Below are 19,032 nucleotides of genomic sequence, written 5' to 3'. Positions count from 1 at the left end.
ACAACGGTGGCGAGGCCTCTTGGCGCAACCCCCCCCCCCCCCTCACACCCCCAGCCGCTCGGCGACAGGATCGTAATTTAAATATTCAAATTCATTTACTTACCTGCATTAATGATTTTTCCATCGCCTCCTGAAGTGCTGCCGCGATCTTCATCCCAGTGGCCGTCACTACCGCACCTTCGAGTCCCTGTCCGGGGAAACGAGGCGCACCATTTGTGGGGAGGGGGGGAGGAGGTAAGTTTCTCAGTGTGGAGTGGGGGGGAGCGGGAGGAGATGGTGGAAGGGGCTTCAGGTTAAAGGAAAGAAAGTTCGGGGGGGGGGAAAGGTCGTGATAGAAAATTTACTTTTTTGGGGGGGTAGAGGACAAATAATAAACAGATTATTCATAGTGGGGGGGGGGGTGGTGAGTGGGAGAGGGAATTGTAAGTGTGAATAAAATTTTATTTTAATTTATTGGAAATCCTGTCACTTTAAAACTTTAACTGTAGCTGAAGGACTGGAAGCCCTTTAAAAAATGGCGCCGGTGACTGCGCATGAGGGCCGCCATATTTTATGGCTTGCTGGGCGGTGGCATCATAGAGTCCAGCCCAATGAAATGCATGTGCAATCTTATTGGTGGTTGGGTGAAGATGAGAAGCTGTGGTTGAGTAAAAAAGATTTCTATCGCACCTCATCATATTTCTCAGGATACTCTAAACCACTTAATAGGCAATAAACTATTGGAAGTGTAATTATATATGTGAGTGCACAGCAAGGTCCCACACACAGTAATGAGATGAATAACCAGTTAAACTGTGGTTTATTGGTATTTGTTCAGGGAGGAAATTGGCCAGCTGATTTGGGGATGTTCCCACTCTTAGCTGGCCATTTATAGTATTGTTTTTTGAGACATTGCATTGTGTTGTGTGGGCATCTTGTGAATGTATTGCAGAAGTAGGTGGTTTCTCGTGTTTGGGTTGGGGGAATTGGTAGCTTGTTGAAAAGGTAGGTCAATTGAATTGGTGCTTTGGTCTCCTGGTTATAGGACTTGCTAAATTTAGTCTTTAGTCTTGACCTTTTGGGAACTTGAAGATGAAACCTATATTTGTTGGTGTTATTTAGATGTTTATCATGTGATCTTTTAAATATTCTGTTTGTATACTGTACAGTTTTGGTGATTTTCAAGCCTACTGCAGGATGAAGAAGACCAAGACATATATCTGTAAACCAGACTGTGGGTGTCAGGGCCGGGGGATTTTCATTACCAGAAACCTAAAGGATATTAAACAAGGAGACCGCCTGATCTGCCAACAGTACATCACCAAGGTATTAAAAAGTACACAGTGTGTACCACACAGAAACAGGCCAAGCAACCATTTTTCATCCATCTTTCTCCCCATCGCACTTGAAAGTGACAGCACCACTTCCAGTACTTTAACCCAGTGACCATTCTTTAAATGTGAGTCTGGACAGAAAAGGTTGGCGGGCACCACATCCCCACCATTCTCCTACCACCTACCTACACTAGGGGCAATTTACAATAGCCAATTTACCTATCAACCTGCAAGTCTTTGGCTGTGGGAGGAAACCGGAGCACCCGGCAGAAACCCACACGGTCACAGGGAGAACTTGCAAACTCCGCACAGACAGTACCCAGAACTGAACATGGGTCGCTGGAGGTGTGAGGCTGCAGTGCTAACCACTGCACCACTGTGCCGCAGCATGACCCCAGTAGATTCGTATTCCAATGTTATAGCTATGCATCCCATGATTTGGTGTGAGGATGACGTTTGATATTTGACAAGCATCGTATAGTTTGCCTAATGTAGCCTTCAATGTCCCTTTCACAGCCTTTCCTCATAGATGGTTTCAAGTTTGACCTCCGTGTCTACGTCTTGGTTACATCCTGCGATCCCTTTCGAATTTATATTTACAATGAGGGTCTGGCAAGGTTTGCAACGAGCAAGTACAGCGAACCCTCTAGCAGTAACTTGGTAACTTTCCTTCCTATGTTATCATGTGATTATTGTTACTGTATCTGAGTTCACTTGTATCATTTCTGTCCTCTGCATCTTCTGGACGTACATACAACAGGTCCTTTTTCACAGTAAACATATAGCTGCAAGAAAGAAAGACCTGCATTTATATAGCACCTTTCACAACTTCAGAATTACCCAAAGTGCTTTAAGCCAATTAAATACTTTTGTAGTGTAGTGGCTGTTATAATGTAGGAAATGCGGCAACCAGTGTTTGCACAGCAAGCTCCCAAAAACAGCAATGTGATGATGACCAGATTGACTCTTTTTAGCTGTTAGTTGAAGAATAAATATTGGCTGAGGACACCCCTGCTTTTCTTTGAAATAATGCCATGGGATCTTTTACATCCACCCGAGAGGACAGATGTCTCATCTGAAAGACAGCACCTCGGACAGTGGAACACTCCTTCCGTACTGCACTGGGCAAGCCAGCCTGAATTATGTGTTCAAGAGTGGGCCTTATGACTCAGCCAAGAGTGATGCCACTGAGACATGACTGACATCTTAGCAGGAAAATGTAGAAACCCGTTCTATTGTTTTTCTCTCACTGCTTTTTCTCCCCTCCTGTCCTGAAACTGCTGACTCTTGCCACGGTACATTCCCACAAGTGCCAGCTACCTACCTTCAGTGCCTCCATCAGTGATCATCCTCCATGTGTGAGTGATGTCTAGAGTGCCAGAACTAAGCTGTGCACAAATGGAAAAATAGCTTTGGAATTCCAGCCATTGTTTTTATTTCTTACTCATTGGTTCATCCCATGGGCCTGGAGGTTTGGAAGGGCCTGCTGTTAGAGCTGTTGCCTCATTGGTGGATTAATCCTACATCAAAACCCATTGAGTCACAGTGGGCGTCTAAAGTAAATTACCTTAGTAGTTTTGGGATGTATTCCATTTTAGTACCATATCTCTGCAGCCTGAATAGTAAATCCGAATCTTTCGACAGCTTAGTGCTTTCAAGGGAAGGAAGGTGTTTGGGCATGGTGGTTGTGGGGGAGTAATTTACATTAAAGCTGTTAAGTTGGCCATGTTTGGGGACAACCAGCGGTCTTTATAAACTAATGCAGCTCAGGTTTGAATGATTACAGAGATATAACACCAGACTTAATAGATTATAGTGGTGACCCTCAAGGCGCAGTGGTTAGCACCGCAGCCTCAGCGACCCGGGTTCAATTCTGGGTACTGCCTGTAGAGTTTGCAAGTTCTCCCTGTGTCTGCTTGGGTTTTCGCCGGGTGCTCCGGTTTCCTCCCACAGCCAAAGACTTACAGGTTGATAGGTAAATTGGCCATTATAAATTGCCCCTAGTATAGGTAGGTGGTAGAGGAATATAGAGACAGGTGGAGATGTGGTAGGAATATGGGATTAGTGTAGGATTAGTATAAATGAATGGTTGATGGTTGGCACAGACTCGGTGGGCCGAAGGGCCTGTTCCAGTGCTGTATCTCTAAATAAATAAACAATTGCAACTTGTATTTATATATTTCCTTTGATATAGTCAAATATCTCAAGGCAACTCACAGGAGCATTATCAGACAGAATTTATCAACATACCACCGAAAGAGGTATTAGGACAGGTAACCAAAAACTTTGTGAAAGTAGTTCTTAAGGAGCATCTTAAAGGAGGAGAGAGAGAGGCAGGGAGGTTTAGGAAGGGCATTCCATAGCTTAGGGCCCTAGGCAGCTGAAGGAATGACTGCCAATGGTAAAGTGATGAAAACTGGGGATGTGCAAGAGGCCAGAATTGGAGGAGTGAAGAGATCCTGGAGGATTGTACAGATGAAGGAAGTTCCATAGATAGGGAGGGGGGAGGGGCAAGACCATGGAGGGAGGTTGTGTCACCCCTGTACCAAACCATTGAAGTGTTTTATTTGTCAATAACAGGATGACATCTGCATGCATCTGACAAACTATGCCATCAACAAGCACAGCAAGAACTTTGTCAGAGATGGGGACGGTAGCAGCAAAAGGTAAATTTCTCTGATTGAAAGGAAAAAATTAACAGTAAACCTACAGTCTTTCACCACATTCAGTATGCAGTAAATATATCATAAAGATTCTATAAATGTTGCGCGTTAAGGTGGTGTATGGCTGCGCCTAAAATGCTGCAACACAGAAGGCGGCCATTTGACCCATTGTGCCTGTGCCAGCTCATTGAAAGAGCTGTCCAATTAGTCTCACTGTACTGCTCTTTCCCCATAGCCCTACAAATATTTCCTTTTTGAGTATTTAACTAATTCCATTTTGAAAATTATTTTTGAATCTGCTTCCACAGCCCTTTCAGGCAGTGCATTCCAGATCATCATAACTCACTGCGTAAAGAAATGTTTCTCCATGTTAGCTCTGGTTGTTTTGCCAATTTCCTTAATTCTGTGATCTCTGGTTATCGACCCTCCTGCCACTGGAATCAGTTTCTCCTTATTTACTCAATCAAAACCCTTAATGATTTTGAGCACCTTTAGCAAATCTCCCATTAACCTTCTCTGCTCTAAGGAGAACAACTACAGTTTCTCTAGTCTCTCCATGGAACTGAATTCTTTCCCGGGATTGAAGTGTGTGTGACCAAGCACCACTGGGAAGCTGGTTGGTTTTGGTGGGAATCCTTGTTACTTAAAGCCAAAGCTTTTGCAATCTGAAAGGAACTCTACTTCAGGTATAAATCTGGAGCTATATGCCAGTCGGCATTTCCCAAGACCCAAACTCACTATTCCTATTTCAAAAGATGCCCGTCACTGAAGCCTCATCATCTTCAACTGGCTCTTAGCCACAGACAGGAACATCTCATTGCCCAATTGCAACGTCTTGAAAATATTCCTCCAAAGACCCAGATGTTGATGTTTTAAAAAATTCTTTCATGGGTTGTGGGTGTCACTGGCAAGGCCAACATTTGTTGCCCATCCCTACTTGCCCTTGACAACTGAGTGGTTTGCTAGGCCATTTCAGAGGGCAGTTAAGAGTCAGCCACATTTCTGTGGGTCTGGAGTCACATGTAGGCCCAATCAGGTAAGGATGACAGATTTCTTTCCCTGAAGGGCATTAGTGAACCAGATGGGTTTTTATGACAATCGATGGAGTTTCATGGCACCAGTAGCGAGACTAGCTTTCAATTACAGATTTCTTTTTATTATCAATTAATTGAACTTATTAATTAATTGAATTTAAATTCCACCAGCAGCAGTGGGATTTGAACCCATGTCCCCAGGGACTGAGCCTCTGGATTATTAGCTTAGTGACATTACCACTACACCACCATCTTTCTCTACGATGATTTAGCACATATATCAGGATAGAAATGAAAATTGGACACTCTCTAACATGCGGCCGATCCACAACACGAGATTCACACATGGGTGGCAGATTAAAAATGTACGCCTTGATATCTGATGTATTAGTTAAAAGTAGTACAGTATCTATCTATCCTTGTATTAGTCCATTCATACTGTGTTCTGTCTTATACAGAAAACTGTCCTCATTTAACAAATGGTTGGAGCAGCATGGGCACAACATATCAAAGGTTTGGGCAGACATTGAAGATGCCATCATTAAGACTCTAGTTTCCGCCTATCCGATCTTGAAGCACAATTATCGGACTTGTTTCTCCAGTCACCTCTTTGGCAGTGCCTGCTTTGAGATACTGGGATTTGATATATTAATGGATCGCAATTTGAAACCATGGCTCCTGGAGGTGGGTTAAACAATGAACAAGGTGTGGTGGTACCAAAAGATTGTTGCAAAAATACAGAGTGCTTGGAAAGCTGAAAGAAAGAACTTGCATTGATATAGCGCCTAATCACACTCACAGGAAGTCCCAAAGGACTTCATAATCAGTTAATTACTTCTGAAATGTAGTCACTGCTGTTACATGACAACCAATTTGCATAGAGCCGACAAAGGACAACTAACACGAGTGACCAGTTCATCTGTTTTTGGTGATGCTGGGCAACTCCCTGGACTTCTTTCAATAGTGGCAGGGGCTCTTTGACGGCTACCACAACCACCTTATGGAACTTCAGCTTATTGTTTCATCTGAAGTCAAACACCCCCGACAGTGCAGGGCTCCCTCAGTACTGTACTGTAGGCACAGCCTGGATTACATGCTCAAGTACCTGGAGTGAGACTTGACCACACAACCTTTTGACTCTGAGATGAGAGTGCCTACCCACTGAGCCAAACTGACCTTGAAGGGGTACCTGGGCTTTGAGGGCCAGAGAGGAGCGACTGAACCTTCATATTATGACAATATTTCATTTCTGTGCAGGGTAGATGCTGTCAAAGTAATTTTGTCGAGTTGCTGCTGTGCATCCAGCCATACCTACTGCGCCAGTTGTGGGTGGGTGGATATTGAAGCTAGTGATGGGGGCCAGCCAACCAAACTGCTCTGTCCTGAATGGTGTCGAGCCTCTTGAGTGTTGTTGTGACTGCACCATCCGGGCCATCACACTCCAGATTCCAGCCTTGTAGATGATAGAGGGGCTTTGACGTGGTTAGGAGGTGAGGCACACCCCACTGTGTACCCAGCCTCTGTCCTGCTATTGTGGTCAAGTTCAGCTTCTGACATTCATACACAGCACTTTCCAGCAGAAAATCACTGGAGCAAAAACTATGATTTATTTATTTGGTAATGCAGAGGTATTGAAGCCAATTGTAGTTATTCATTCACTGACCTGGATGCCAGACATCACTTAAGGTTTGTTTGTATAGCTTGTTGTCATACCTGGCAGTCATTTTCCCACAGTGTAATATGGAGTACCCTTGGAAAACAAGTATTGGAATAGACCTGTGGTTTAGTACAAGTATGTTCAGATAACAATCAGCCTGTGTGTTTTGTACCAATGCATCCTACATTTTGCTTTCCAGGTGAACCACTCCCCCAGTTTCACTACAGATTCCAAGCTGGACCGAGAGGTGAAAGACAATCTGCTCTACGACACTATTTGTCTGATAAACCTTGGAGCAAGTGACAAGCAAAAGGTGGCTGAGGAGGAGAGGCGCAGGGTGCAGGAACGCTTGTGGAACCGTCAGGCAACTCGAGAATTAAGGTAGAGGAAGTGGTGTCCAATGTGACACTGCACAATTCTGGCCTTTTACGTATCCTGGACTTCCTTTGCCCCACCATTGGCAGCTGTGCCTTCAACTGTCCAGGCTCTAAGCTCTGGAATTCCCTCCCAAAACCTCTCCGCTTCTCCACCTCTCTCCCTTCCTTTGAGACATTCCTTAAAACCTATCTTTTTGACCAGGTTGGCAAGCCAGCATTGATTACCATCCATAGTTGCTCTTGAGAAGGTGGTGGTGGTGGGACACCTTCTTGAAGCACTAGCAGTTTGATACAGCTGAGTAGCTTGTTACACCACTTCAGAGGCCAGTAAAGAGTCAACCATGTTGGTATGGGACTAGTCACAAATAGGTCCAAACCAGGTAAGAATGGCAGGTCCCTTTCCCTAAGGGGACATTATAACAATCCGACAGATTTATGGTCATTTTACTGGTACCAGCTTTTTATTCCCAGATTGTTTAAACTAAACTCAAATTCTCATACTGCCCATGATGGCATTTGACCTTGTTCTCTGGATCAGTAGTTCAGTAACGTAAGCAAAGTGTCTTCAGTAGAAAACGAACTATTTGACGGTGGAAGCATCGCAGCTGATCCTGACCCTAGAGGGAAGGTTTTCCTCTGAGCTTTCTTTTAGACCAGGGGAAATATTCCTGCTATGTTTACGATGGCCTGAACCCAAAAGGACCAGAAGTATGTGTCCATACAAGGACATTTTCCAGTGGAGGGAGGATGAGGGGGTGTTAATGAATAATCATTAGAAATAGGAAGTACTGTTTGACCTCTGGAACCGCTCTTCCAGCTCAGAGCCATAGCCAATTAGAGCACCTGCCCATAAGTGCATTTAGTACCTGAGCCATTGGGAGTGATACTGACCTTAATGGGTTAAAACCATTCTCAATAACAATTTATTTTCAATAAAATTAATTGTATGAATATATCTCGGTAAAACAATATGACTTTGGTCATAGCAGGGAGCTTCACGAGCAGTACATGCAGCAAGGGCAATAGATCTACAACATTGTCGTCTCGATTTTCTGATCCACACCTGTAGATAATCACAGCAGAGCTCACAGCATTGCCATGCAAAACCTACCACTGTATTCCTACCTACTTTTTCAGATAACTCCCATGACTATGGATCAGTTCAGTTCAGCTAAATGACTTAAATGATAGGTTTAATGTTACCCACAAAACTCTATTGCTTCTCCTATTTTCTTACCTCTTGTCCTGAAAGTGCTGTAGTACAGACTCCAAAAGCATCAGCTATCCTCCTACCACATCACCATCATCCCACCCTTACCCCCCCCCCCCCCGAGCCCCTTCACTCCATCCCTCATCCCTCTACCCCTTCCCCTCCACTCCCTCCTGTCCCACCAACAGCTCACCCAAGTTCCGACTGTTTATGCATGAGGCTTGACAATGAGTGATGGCAGGCTATTCGATTGTGTGGCACATCTTATGAAGCCTGGCTCTGTCCTTTTCTGATGTCATTTACATACACTGGGTTGGAGTCATTAAATAATACGCAAAAAGGAAAACCCAGGCTCTGCTCTTTAATCCCAGGAGCTGAGGTTAATTGTTGTCCTCCTACTTCTACCCTATTTGCACAGACCGGGGATCTAACCTGGGACCTTGCTGATCCACCCAACTCACTGAATTAAAAAATAAGGTTTTCATTTTTTAAAAAGAAATTTTAATAATTGTGATTCCATTCTCAGCTTCCCTCTTTAAGTGTCAGCCCACACTGTGAGTGCTGGCGAGCTGTTCAACAATGCGGTGTCAACATACAAGCAGGGGTCAATGGATCACGATCAAGAACAGGAACTCTGGCCACTTTTACCCTTCTTCCTGGTCCAGGGTCACTGAGACCAATAGTGACACCACAGATTTTTTTTCAAAAAATATACTTTATTCATAATTTGTATAAGTACATTACAGAACCGTTCAAATGTGATATTACATAAAGTCCAATGCAGATTGATTTCTTTCATACAGTACATGGCACCCTGAGGCACCTCACCACAGATACAATTACAGGTCTTATTTACAAATTACATTTACATTCCATTTAAAACATTTTCTGGTGCATACGACCCGACGGGTTTTACACAGGTTCCAGCCCCTCAGTGTGCTATGGTGGCAGAGCCCTAGACTGTGGCCTTTCCCCCATTACCTTTGCGGCACTTACCCCAGGCTTTAGTACATCTCTCAGAATGTAGTCCTGGATCTTTGAACGTGCCAGTCTACAATACTTGGTCATGGACAGCTCCTTGCACTGGAAGAACAAGAAGTTTGTGCAAACCAAAGAACATCTTTCACTGAGCTGGTAGCCCTACAGCAGCAGTTGATTTTTGTCCCTGGGAACAGCCCATAGAGCACAAAGTCCTGTGTTAAGGAGCTGCTTGGGATGAATCTTGGCAAGAAACACTGCATATCTTTCCAGACCTCCTTTGCAAAGGAAGTGGGCAATGGTCTCTTCCCTACTGCAGCTGCCTGCAGGACAGCGTACGGTGGCACTGGGACTCCAGGTGCGCATGAAGGATCTGACAGGGAGGGCCCTTCTTACCACTCGCCAAGCTATGTCTTGGTGCTTGTTTGAAAGATCTGGTGATGAGGTGTTCTGCCACATGACCTTGACAATCTGCTCAGGGAACCATCCAACAGGATCCAGCATCTCCTTTCCCTGCAGGATCTCGAGGATGTTGCGTGCGGACCACTGCCTGATGGACCTGTGGTGAAAGGTCTTTTTCTGCACAGACTTTTCCACGATGGACAGGTGGTACAGCACAGTCCAACTGAATGAAGTGTTCTGCAGCAATGTAGCCATATCCATCCTTCGTAACACTGGGAATAGATAGAATCTCAGCACACCCAGATGAGATTAGCTAACTTGGTAAAGTGCAGCAATTGATCATGTGACTTTCTGGTCACTACCACACCATACTTTGAATAAGACTCCTCCTTTAATAGTGCAGCAATAACTTGCATTTACAAACGCCTTTAACTTGGAAAAAACATCCCAAAGCATATGCAGAGGTGTAATATTCGTGATGATACTAAAATGTCTGATTAACCTTCTGATTTTAATTCTGTTATTTCCACAGACGGGAGCAATACGAAAACCATCAGTTAGTCTGGCTCCAGCAGGTAGAAACGTACGAAAAGGAACACTTGGGAGGATTCCATCGCATTTACCCGAAGTCCGACTCTGACAAATACAGCAATTTCTTTAAACAAAGCGGATCGCTCTTTCAGGAGACAGTCGCTTCCAGAGCAAGGGAAGAATGCGCCAGGTATAGAGTGTGGGCACCTGGGAGGAGAGCCATTCACTAGCAAGGAGGGAGCCACATGATAGTCATTGATATGATGGAAGAGTGCATTGGTTATTAGGCTTGGTACAGAGCTGGGGTAGTATTTCTTGTTTCATATTTAATTGTTATGTCATTTGCCTTTGCAAAATCCTCACAGCATTGGCTGTGGACTTTCAATGATTAATGGACTGTAACACTCAATTCCTTCTACCACCCAGCAGCCTTGCTCGGCATCGCTCCTACTCAAGTTTAAAGCATTACAGTAATCTATATTAGAAATAACTGACAGTAATGACCACATTCCCTCATTATATCTAGACATTGATACAGAGGGAAGTGTATTGTTATTTGTAGGGGAAACTGCTTGGTGTGACAGCTCCATTTTGTTATTTACTTTCAATTTTTTCCCCTCTTGTGATTCGTCCTGGGGGCTAGTTCCATTGGCAACAGTTTCTCTCTAGGGTTTTGTCCATAGGGTCTTTCTTTCATCCGTAAACTTAGATATGTAAATATTGGCATGCGGCCAGCTATGGAAGCAGTACCACTGAGCCCAATCCTATCCTTGCACAGTGTCCATGCAGACACATGTTTCCTGCAGGAATCCTGGCTATATTTTTTTTTTCTCAGCTCCTCATGATCCACAAATGCTGAGGTCAGTTCTGAGTCTTCAGCTATACTGGCTGGGATTGCCTGGCAAGATCTTTACAGGTAGTTGGCACCGGGAATGTTTGAGATGTACAGGAGCTGCAGATGCATACATCTGTGTCGGGTGCGAGTCGATTGATCAGTTATTGGATACTTTGTGATCAGGCAGCAATTGGAGGAGATCCGACTGAAAAACGAACCAAAGGAACTATTGGGAAAGGGAAAGAAATTGAAGGAAGGGAAGGACAGCAGCCTGCAAGGAGAGTCAGGGGGTGAGCCCCCAACACTGAATCTACTCTCCAGGAAGCACCGTGGTGACTCATCCTTCAAGAAGTTAAAGAAAGAGGTACTGTTTCCAATTACTACAACTGTATATTTCACTCAACTGCTGTCCACCTACTGGAGGAACCTTACTGAGAGTATTTTAAATATCTAAGATTGAGTTCCTGATGCTGACCAACCTTGTACATGGATGCTTGAAGGGATAGAAATTCCTCTATGGATTAAGTTAGCTAACCATGGAATTTCATGCACATTAACCAATTTGTTGAAAATGACATTCGGAGGAATTGGTGACCCAAAATGCACCATCTGATAATATTTGCAGTTTGAAGTGATTGAGCCTATGATAAAGCAGATGTGATGAGTTAGGGGAAATATTGGGGAAATAATTTCTCCCCACCCGAATTTCTCTTCACCTCTCCTGAATGTGCTGACTCATGTTTGACAATGATTTACAGCCCGGCCCAAGAGGTGAGTCTAGTCATTGAGTGTTAGTGAGCTGTTTGAATGTGATGGCCAAGCTCGATGTGGGGTGGTGCTCAGGCGGGCAGGCCATGAGGCGAGCAGGAAGCCCCCAGCGTGAGGCCCAAGTGATTTTAACTTTCGGGCCTCATTCTAATATGATTGACAGGCTGCCCAGCATAATCTGAGAGATAAGTCGGATGGCTTGCCCCTCCCCCTCCCCCCCCCCCCTCCCCACCACTAACGTTTTCTGATGGAGTTTCTGGTGGAAGAGGTCAGAACAAGGAGGTGAGATACTGCTCCCTGACATCCACAGGAGCATCTCCAGGGCCACTATGCATTCGGCCTGGACAGAGAGAGAGAGAGAGAGACAGATGTCTGCCTGAAAAATTGGTGGGCCGACTGACAGGGCCTTTTTAAGGAGTCACTCATCCTCTGCAGTCTGCTCTCCCGCAGATCACTGGAAGTGATGAACCTTCAACTCCTCACCACAGGGAGTGGCAGTAGTGCGATAGACACTGTATCTGCTGCCTTCTCTCAGGATGTCAGCACATATGCTCTTTTACTACGTGTCAACTCGCCATGGTGCCAGCCAGTTAGCTGGATCAGACTGCCCAGGCAGCTGGCATGGTGGAGCAATGTCATCAGGGACCTCACGGACTGAACCACCCAGAAGTCACCAGCCACAAGCATCTCAAGGCCGCCTATGTGAGCAACAGCAGCCAGCAGCTTTTCACCAGCTTCACTCACCTCACAGATGTTGTAGAGTTAGGAAACTGTCTTTTAAGAAAGGCACACGAGTTGACATTTGGGTGATTAACGAATGGAAGGAAATTATTGTGTTGGGAATTAAATTCAACACATTTGGCAGTGTGGTTTCATAGCAGCTTCTGGGTCTGCATTGTCACTGTCGTTGATATGAAAGTTTAAATGTCATTTCATATAAAATTAAAGGATAGGTGAAGGATGTAATGAGGACTGTTAATGCAGAGGAGCTTTGTCTCACTTTTCAGAGGAGGGAATGAGCAGGTCACTGTAGGTGCTGACCCTTTCATTTCTGGCTGCAAGGCCTTGTGTTGGCTGTCCATCTGTTTCTACCGCGCCTTCTCCCATGTCAGGGGATGCACCAGCCACTGCGACTCAGTGGGTAGCACTCTTGCCGCTGAGTCAGAGGTTGTGGGTTCAAGCCCTCAATCCAGAGACATCAGCATAAAATCTACACTGAATCTTCAGTGCATTACTGAGCAAGTGCTGCACTGTCAGAGGTACCATCTTTCAGATGAGACGGTCAAGGCCCCATTTATTCTCTCAGCTGGGCGTAATTGATCCCGTGGCACTAGTTTGAAAAACAGCAGGTGAATTCTCCTCTGCGTCCTAACCAATTATTTATCCCTCGACAAAATCACTAAAACCCAGATTATCGGTCATTATCACATTGCTGTTTGTGGGAGCTTGCTGTGCACAAATTGATGGCTGCATTTCCTACTTTACCATAGTGACTGCACTTCAAAAGTACTTCATTGGCTGTAAAGCACTTTGGGACATGTTGAGGTAGTGAAAGATGCTATATAAATACAAATTTGTCTTACTCGTCAGGTGATGTCTCTTATTGTTGCTCTGTCTCCTCCAAGTGCAGTCCCCACTGGCACCTGAACCTCCGCCTCTGCGGTCCTAGGATGTGCTCCTTAATCATTATGGTGGCCCCATGGAACTGATTGCACCTGTGTTGCTTGGATCTTGTGGGTGCCATGAAGTGTGTGTGTAGGGCTATAACTTGTCCACCATGAGCCAACCTATCACATTGGTGCAAGGGTTGTATATTGGAGAGAGGGTTGTGTGTCACAGCAAAATCGTCTCTATACACTTTCCAGCAGCTGTCACTGCATATCGATTAGGAGCAGGAACCCTTGTTTTTTTAAATTATCTTCCTTCCTTACCACGTAGTGCTTGGGTCTGTTGCAATGGTTTACTACAACTGCAACTGAAACTTACTAACTCCACAGAGCCCAGATATTTAATGGGTTAGGTGGCTAAGTATGCACCAGGCCTTCCAGGACACGAAGATCCAAGCTTTGTCTTTGTGGGCCACCTGTGTGTATACATGGAGCCTCAAACTCCACACACAAAGTTTAAATCCATGTTCCTATTAATTTGTATATATCTCAAGTTGCTGATGTTGATTTTGTTGTTCTGATCCTGGAGTTATCCACCAACTAGGTGACCAATGCGAATAAAACACAGCTCTTTTTCAAATCTCTGGGTCCACAAAATTCAAACAGAACAAAGCGGTGGATAATAAGCACAAGTAGGACTGTTGCCTCAGTGTCGTTGCTGGATTGCCTCGTGCTGACCCGAGTCCTGTCCTATATCAGTGGAGCTTGCTGTCTGTTAGTTGATCCTTCTCTCACCCCTAACCTGTGATCGAGGTGGTGGAGGGGGGCATACAAGTCTAATCCTATATCCTTAGTTTTTTTTAATAAGAATCAAACCAGTCAAAGGATTGTACAAGAGGAGAGGTGAAGATGATGACAATTCGTACTGACTTTGATAAATACGTACTATCTTTAATAAGACCAGTCTGAACAGAGGGTGCAGTGGGTTAGAGGCTGTTCTGAACCCACTGGGACCTGGGTTCCAGCCGGGACTGATGGAAGGAGTATCTTCTCTGTCTGTTGGCTGTAAGGATCCGACATCAATGGGATTTGAGTATTTTCAAGGCAGTGCCTATATTGCTCCGAGTTTGGTACTAAATTGGAAATCCCAAGCAAAGAGGGTGGCTGGTACAGGACAAATGAGATAGTGGTGCAATAGGGCAGAATGGACAACACCTCCTTCTGCATATAACTGTGTTTCATGTGATCTGGGGATGCTTGTTGTTGCCATTATGTGCTCGAAATGGGAGTGTTGAATGCCATTAACATCCCTCACCTTGATAAGTACAAAATTTGCTGGAAAATTCGAAAAAGGAACAGCTGGAATAGAGTTGTCCAGTGAAAGATGTTAAATTATACCTCTTTAATTCTGTTATAGGTCACAGAGCAGTTGTTGCCAATGAGTGTCCATCCCATTCACCTTTGTCGGCTGACTTTTCAGGATCTGTCTCTCGAACCTGATTAATCCAAATGCATCAATGCTCTATGCCCTTATCAATAAAAGTGGTTGTAAAAGAATACAATGAGTTACTAATTCTGTTTTAATTATGCTTCACTGATCAAAACATCAGACAAAATTCAGGAACAGGCTGGATACTGCAGTGGGAGGGTTTTGGTAATCTGGTTGAATATTGTTTTAGGATTTATTTTTGTGATCTGATTTAATGTTGACTATAAGATCTCAGGGAGACAGCCTCCACTGGTGGCCTGTGGTACCTCCCATAAGAGAATGCAGCACATTTAGGAATAACAATAGAAAGAATTAATGTTTCAGCCGAACAGATTAGGATCATGTCCTTGGTATTTCTCAATAGTGACCAAGCTGATGATTTTCCAATACACATTCTATGTTTTTATTATGTAACAGGTTCTGTGATGCTTTGTGTGACGCAGGTGGCATATTCCAAATGATGATGTACTTTAATCAGTGAGGTTGCAATATTTTGCTCTTTGTTATTGAAACATTAATGATGCTCAGAAATATTAAACAGCCTCAGAAAGAGGTTGGAAGTTATAAAGGGAGATTTAGGGTATCAGGCGTTGAGTTTCAACAGGCTGATAGATCTTTTCTTCTCTTGAGATTCCCTATGTTGTTGACCTGGTATTTTCAGGACAGGAATTATCTAACTGATGGTGAATGTGGAAATGGAAATCAGATTTACAAATCCTGCATTTATTTGGATATTCCCAATTACTGTTTTCTTTACTCAACCAAAATATCCAAATGTGAATGATTTCCTTATAGAAATTTGGATCTTCCCTGTCAGCACTGAAGCACTTTGAAAGTTAACCCACTCCAATTGCTCAGTGAGTGAAAATGAAGGTCAGAGTTATACTGAGCAGCACAGGCAAGGAAGTTCTCAGGTTCCCTCTCTTGTTTGAGCTAACTTAGCCGATCTCAACTTGCATGATAGGAAGGAAGGTACAGATGGCTTTAGTATCCTTTGACTAAGGAGAGGAAATTTCTGCTTGTTCCTGGTCCTGATAGGGCATTATTGTGATGCCTTCTGTAGTAGAGTATCCTCTGTGTGACCTCACACCTAAACAATGGACACTTGTAAGATATGTCAGAGGGCTGCCATAATTCAGGGGCAAGGTGAAAAAAAAATTGGGGAAGTAAATCAGCATAAAACCTACCTGCATATGTTGTATTTGATGACAGTATCAATTTGATGTTGATAATCAATCAGGGTTTATAGAATTACTTAGCAATTACAACACAGGAACCAGCCATTCTGCTCAACTAGTCTGTGTTGATGTTTACCCTCCACATGAGCACATGATCTGTGATCAATGCACTATAATTCTATTCTACAAAATTTATTTTAGTAGGAAGCTGAGAATGTCAAAGAATTAACATTCTAGACAGTTGCTTCAGGTAGCCTAGTCTTTGTCAGGAAGTGATTGCGGTTACTGAGATTTATCCTACTAAGTTGTGTCACTATTATGTCCTTTCCTTTGGCTCCAACTCCTCCAAAACTCTGCCTCAACCCTCCTATCTTGTCCACAGCAACTCCCACTTACCCGTCACTCCTGTCCTTATCAACCTTAACTGGCTTCCTACCTATTAATATACTGGAATCAAAATCTCTATCCCCCACCTAATCTTACTTCCTTAACCTCTTCAGTCCAGTGTTCTTTCTTTGATCCTCCAATTGTGGCTTGCTTTGCATTTCTCCCTTTCTTCCACTAACCGTGGAGACCTTACCCCAAGTCTCTCTCTCCTTGTGACTTCTCTCTCCATCTTTAAAAGACTTCCCAAAATCTATCTCTGTGATCATGTTTTGGCCAACACTTCCGCTCACTGTACCTTGAGATGTTTCCTATGGTAAATGCAAGTTGTTGTTGGACTTGAACTCACTCCCCTCTCTTCACTATCTACGTACCTATGTTAGGGTACAGTTCCATGTTCGTCAGAAGCCCTTTCAGATACACATTCTGAGTGGTCATTTTTAATAGGTGAGCATTGAGAGTGAGTGTCCGAAGACCCTGCCAAGCTTGGCCCTCACTCAATGTCCACACAGAGACTTTCTGGCAGGAAACACTGAATGGTGATTAAAAGTGAGGATCCTGGCTGGTTTTTCCTCTCCCAGTTATAGTGAAACCATGTACTGCCCCTACTGCCGAACCCAGCTTCCCAGAGGACAAGGTCAGTGACTGAAATTAGCATCCGAACACCATTCACGTTCTGACCCATCCATTAACAGCTGTAAGTGCGATGGCTACTGAAATCTTTTCTCCAAATAAATTCCATAACTTAGTTGCCCATTCCTCTTTTTCTAATAGAAATGTTCTCTATTTTTTGTTGCACATTTTACAGGAGGCCATAGACATCATGAAACCATTGGATATTATTGAAGAGGAGGAGCTGCAGCGACTCAGTGGGCTACTGCAGCGGGAGAACCTCCTCCGAGCTCTGGGTGTTATCGAGCAAGTTTACCGCATATTGCAAAACACTCCAGGTGTTAACTGCAGTGTTCAAACTGCTCCTCCATGTACTACTAGCCAGAATAAAGTGAGTTGCACAGTGTGAAACAGTTAATTGGTAATCCTTCAACTTTGCCCTCCCTCTTGTGGGAGGGCCTTGCCCGCCAGGAAATTCATACCGGAAATCCAGGGGCGCGTGGTGCAGGATCTAAGATCGTGAAGTGCGCGTGCCTGCATTTCCAGCAGGTGAAGTTGCCCACTGGGAGCACAAAGTTTGAAATGACTTGTTTAACATTTGCTTCAATATACATTGGGAATGTTATCTTCCTGCATCTCACCTGAGGGACCATTCTTCATGTGTGAACCTGGATGGCAAGCCAAGCAATTTTAACCTAACCTGCCTGTTGGACAATTGTTGAAATTGGGTGCAATGCTGGTTTTGCACCCTGCCAGATTCTACTACCCATCGAAGTCAATGGAGAGGGATATTGGGCTGAGTGTAAAACCGGCATTCCTCCCCATCTCATGTGATTCTTGCATGACGAGTTAGGTTAAAATGATCCCTGCCTAAGTGCCAGCATCTATTTAGTTGCGAGTGCATCACGGATGAACCTGATCCTGTCTCACTCAATGTTATAATCACGCTTTCTGCCATTGGATAAAGAAAGAGCAAAATAAACTTGCATTTGTATAGCTTCTTTCAAGCCCCAAAGCTCTTCACAACCAATGAAGTACTTTAGCAGTGTAATCACTGTTGTAATGTAGGCAAACATGGCAGCCAATTTGCACACGGCAAGCTCCCACAAACAGCAATGAGATGAATGAACAGTTGGTCTGCTTTTTTTTTTAAAAGTTACTTTGGTTACAGAATAAATGTTCACCAGGAGAACTCCACTGTCCTAATAAGGATGTGTGATCTTTCATGTCTACCTGAGAGGGCAGGCAGGTGCCTCAGTTTAGTGTTTCATCATGAACTAACAGCACTGGGAGTGTGAGCCTAGATTTTGGCTCAACTCTGTTCAGGCAAGAGTGCTACCCATTGAGACATGGCTGATCAGTATCAGAAATGTAAGTTCTGGCTAACTTTTTAAAAATGCTTCCTGGGCCAGAGGTTTAAAGCCAATTGTATAAAACCCCTGTCACTGCCCCGGAAATATTAACAATATTTTGTGCTAGCTCTAGGTCGTTCTCTACTGTACAGCTCAACCACACATGAGTGGTGTAATTCGGCACTGACCATCAGGATTAATGACTCAAATACAAAGGGGAGGTGGTCAAACATTACTAACCCCACCTTCTGACACCCGCTCCTTCCCATGATTTAGTTAAACATTCAGTTCTTCTTACATTTCTTTTATCCCATTTCTTACACAACGTTCTCTAAAAATGGAAGTGGGAACAAAGTCTGAGTTCATTGTGTACAAGTTATATTCATCTGGTCGCTATGTGTACACAATCAGTAATTCTCAAAAATTGTGTACCCGTTCTAAAACATGTTCATTTTGTGTTGATTGAGGTGTACAACATGGGACATTAGTGCAGGGAAATAGAACACTATTCTGTTCTAGGCACACCAGTGTCAGCAACAAGCACTCCCACATCAGATAGAGCATGGATTAGATGCAGAGTACAGCTCCCTCTGCACTGCTTCAACTGACTATGTGCTTTGGTCCTGACCTGAGCAGAGCACC

The 19,032-nt window shown here is 44.0% G+C and overlaps 1 protein-coding gene across 4 annotated transcripts in view; it reads left to right on the top strand.

The window, feature by feature from the left end:
- The window catches only part of LOC137350697 (tubulin polyglutamylase TTLL13-like), a 52,502-nt gene that overhangs the window by 17,108 nt on the left and 16,362 nt on the right, over positions 1-19,032 (top strand). For 2 of the 4 annotated variants that reach the window (XM_068015583.1, XM_068015585.1), the window contains exons 6-13: positions 1,149-1,305; positions 1,830-1,973; positions 3,894-3,979; positions 5,469-5,694; positions 6,867-7,048; positions 10,167-10,355; positions 11,184-11,364; positions 17,235-17,429. In XM_068015583.1, the coding sequence (XP_067871684.1) occupies positions 1,149-1,305; positions 1,830-1,973; positions 3,894-3,979; positions 5,469-5,694; positions 6,867-7,048; positions 10,167-10,355; positions 11,184-11,364; positions 17,235-17,429 (1,360 nt within the window). The remainder of the gene's footprint in view (positions 1-1,148; positions 1,306-1,829; positions 1,974-3,893; positions 3,980-5,468; positions 5,695-6,866; positions 7,049-10,166; positions 10,356-11,183; positions 11,365-17,234; positions 17,430-19,032) is intronic. The other 2 variants (XM_068015584.1, XM_068015586.1) reach the window with 2 other exon arrangements.

This window comes from Heterodontus francisci, chromosome 35 (genome assembly GCF_036365525.1).
Source record: "Heterodontus francisci isolate sHetFra1 chromosome 35, sHetFra1.hap1, whole genome shotgun sequence".
Taxonomy (NCBI): Eukaryota; Metazoa; Chordata; class Chondrichthyes; order Heterodontiformes; family Heterodontidae; genus Heterodontus; species Heterodontus francisci.
Note: the sequence above shows the minus strand (reverse complement) of the source record. Positions and strands in the feature narration are given on the sequence as shown.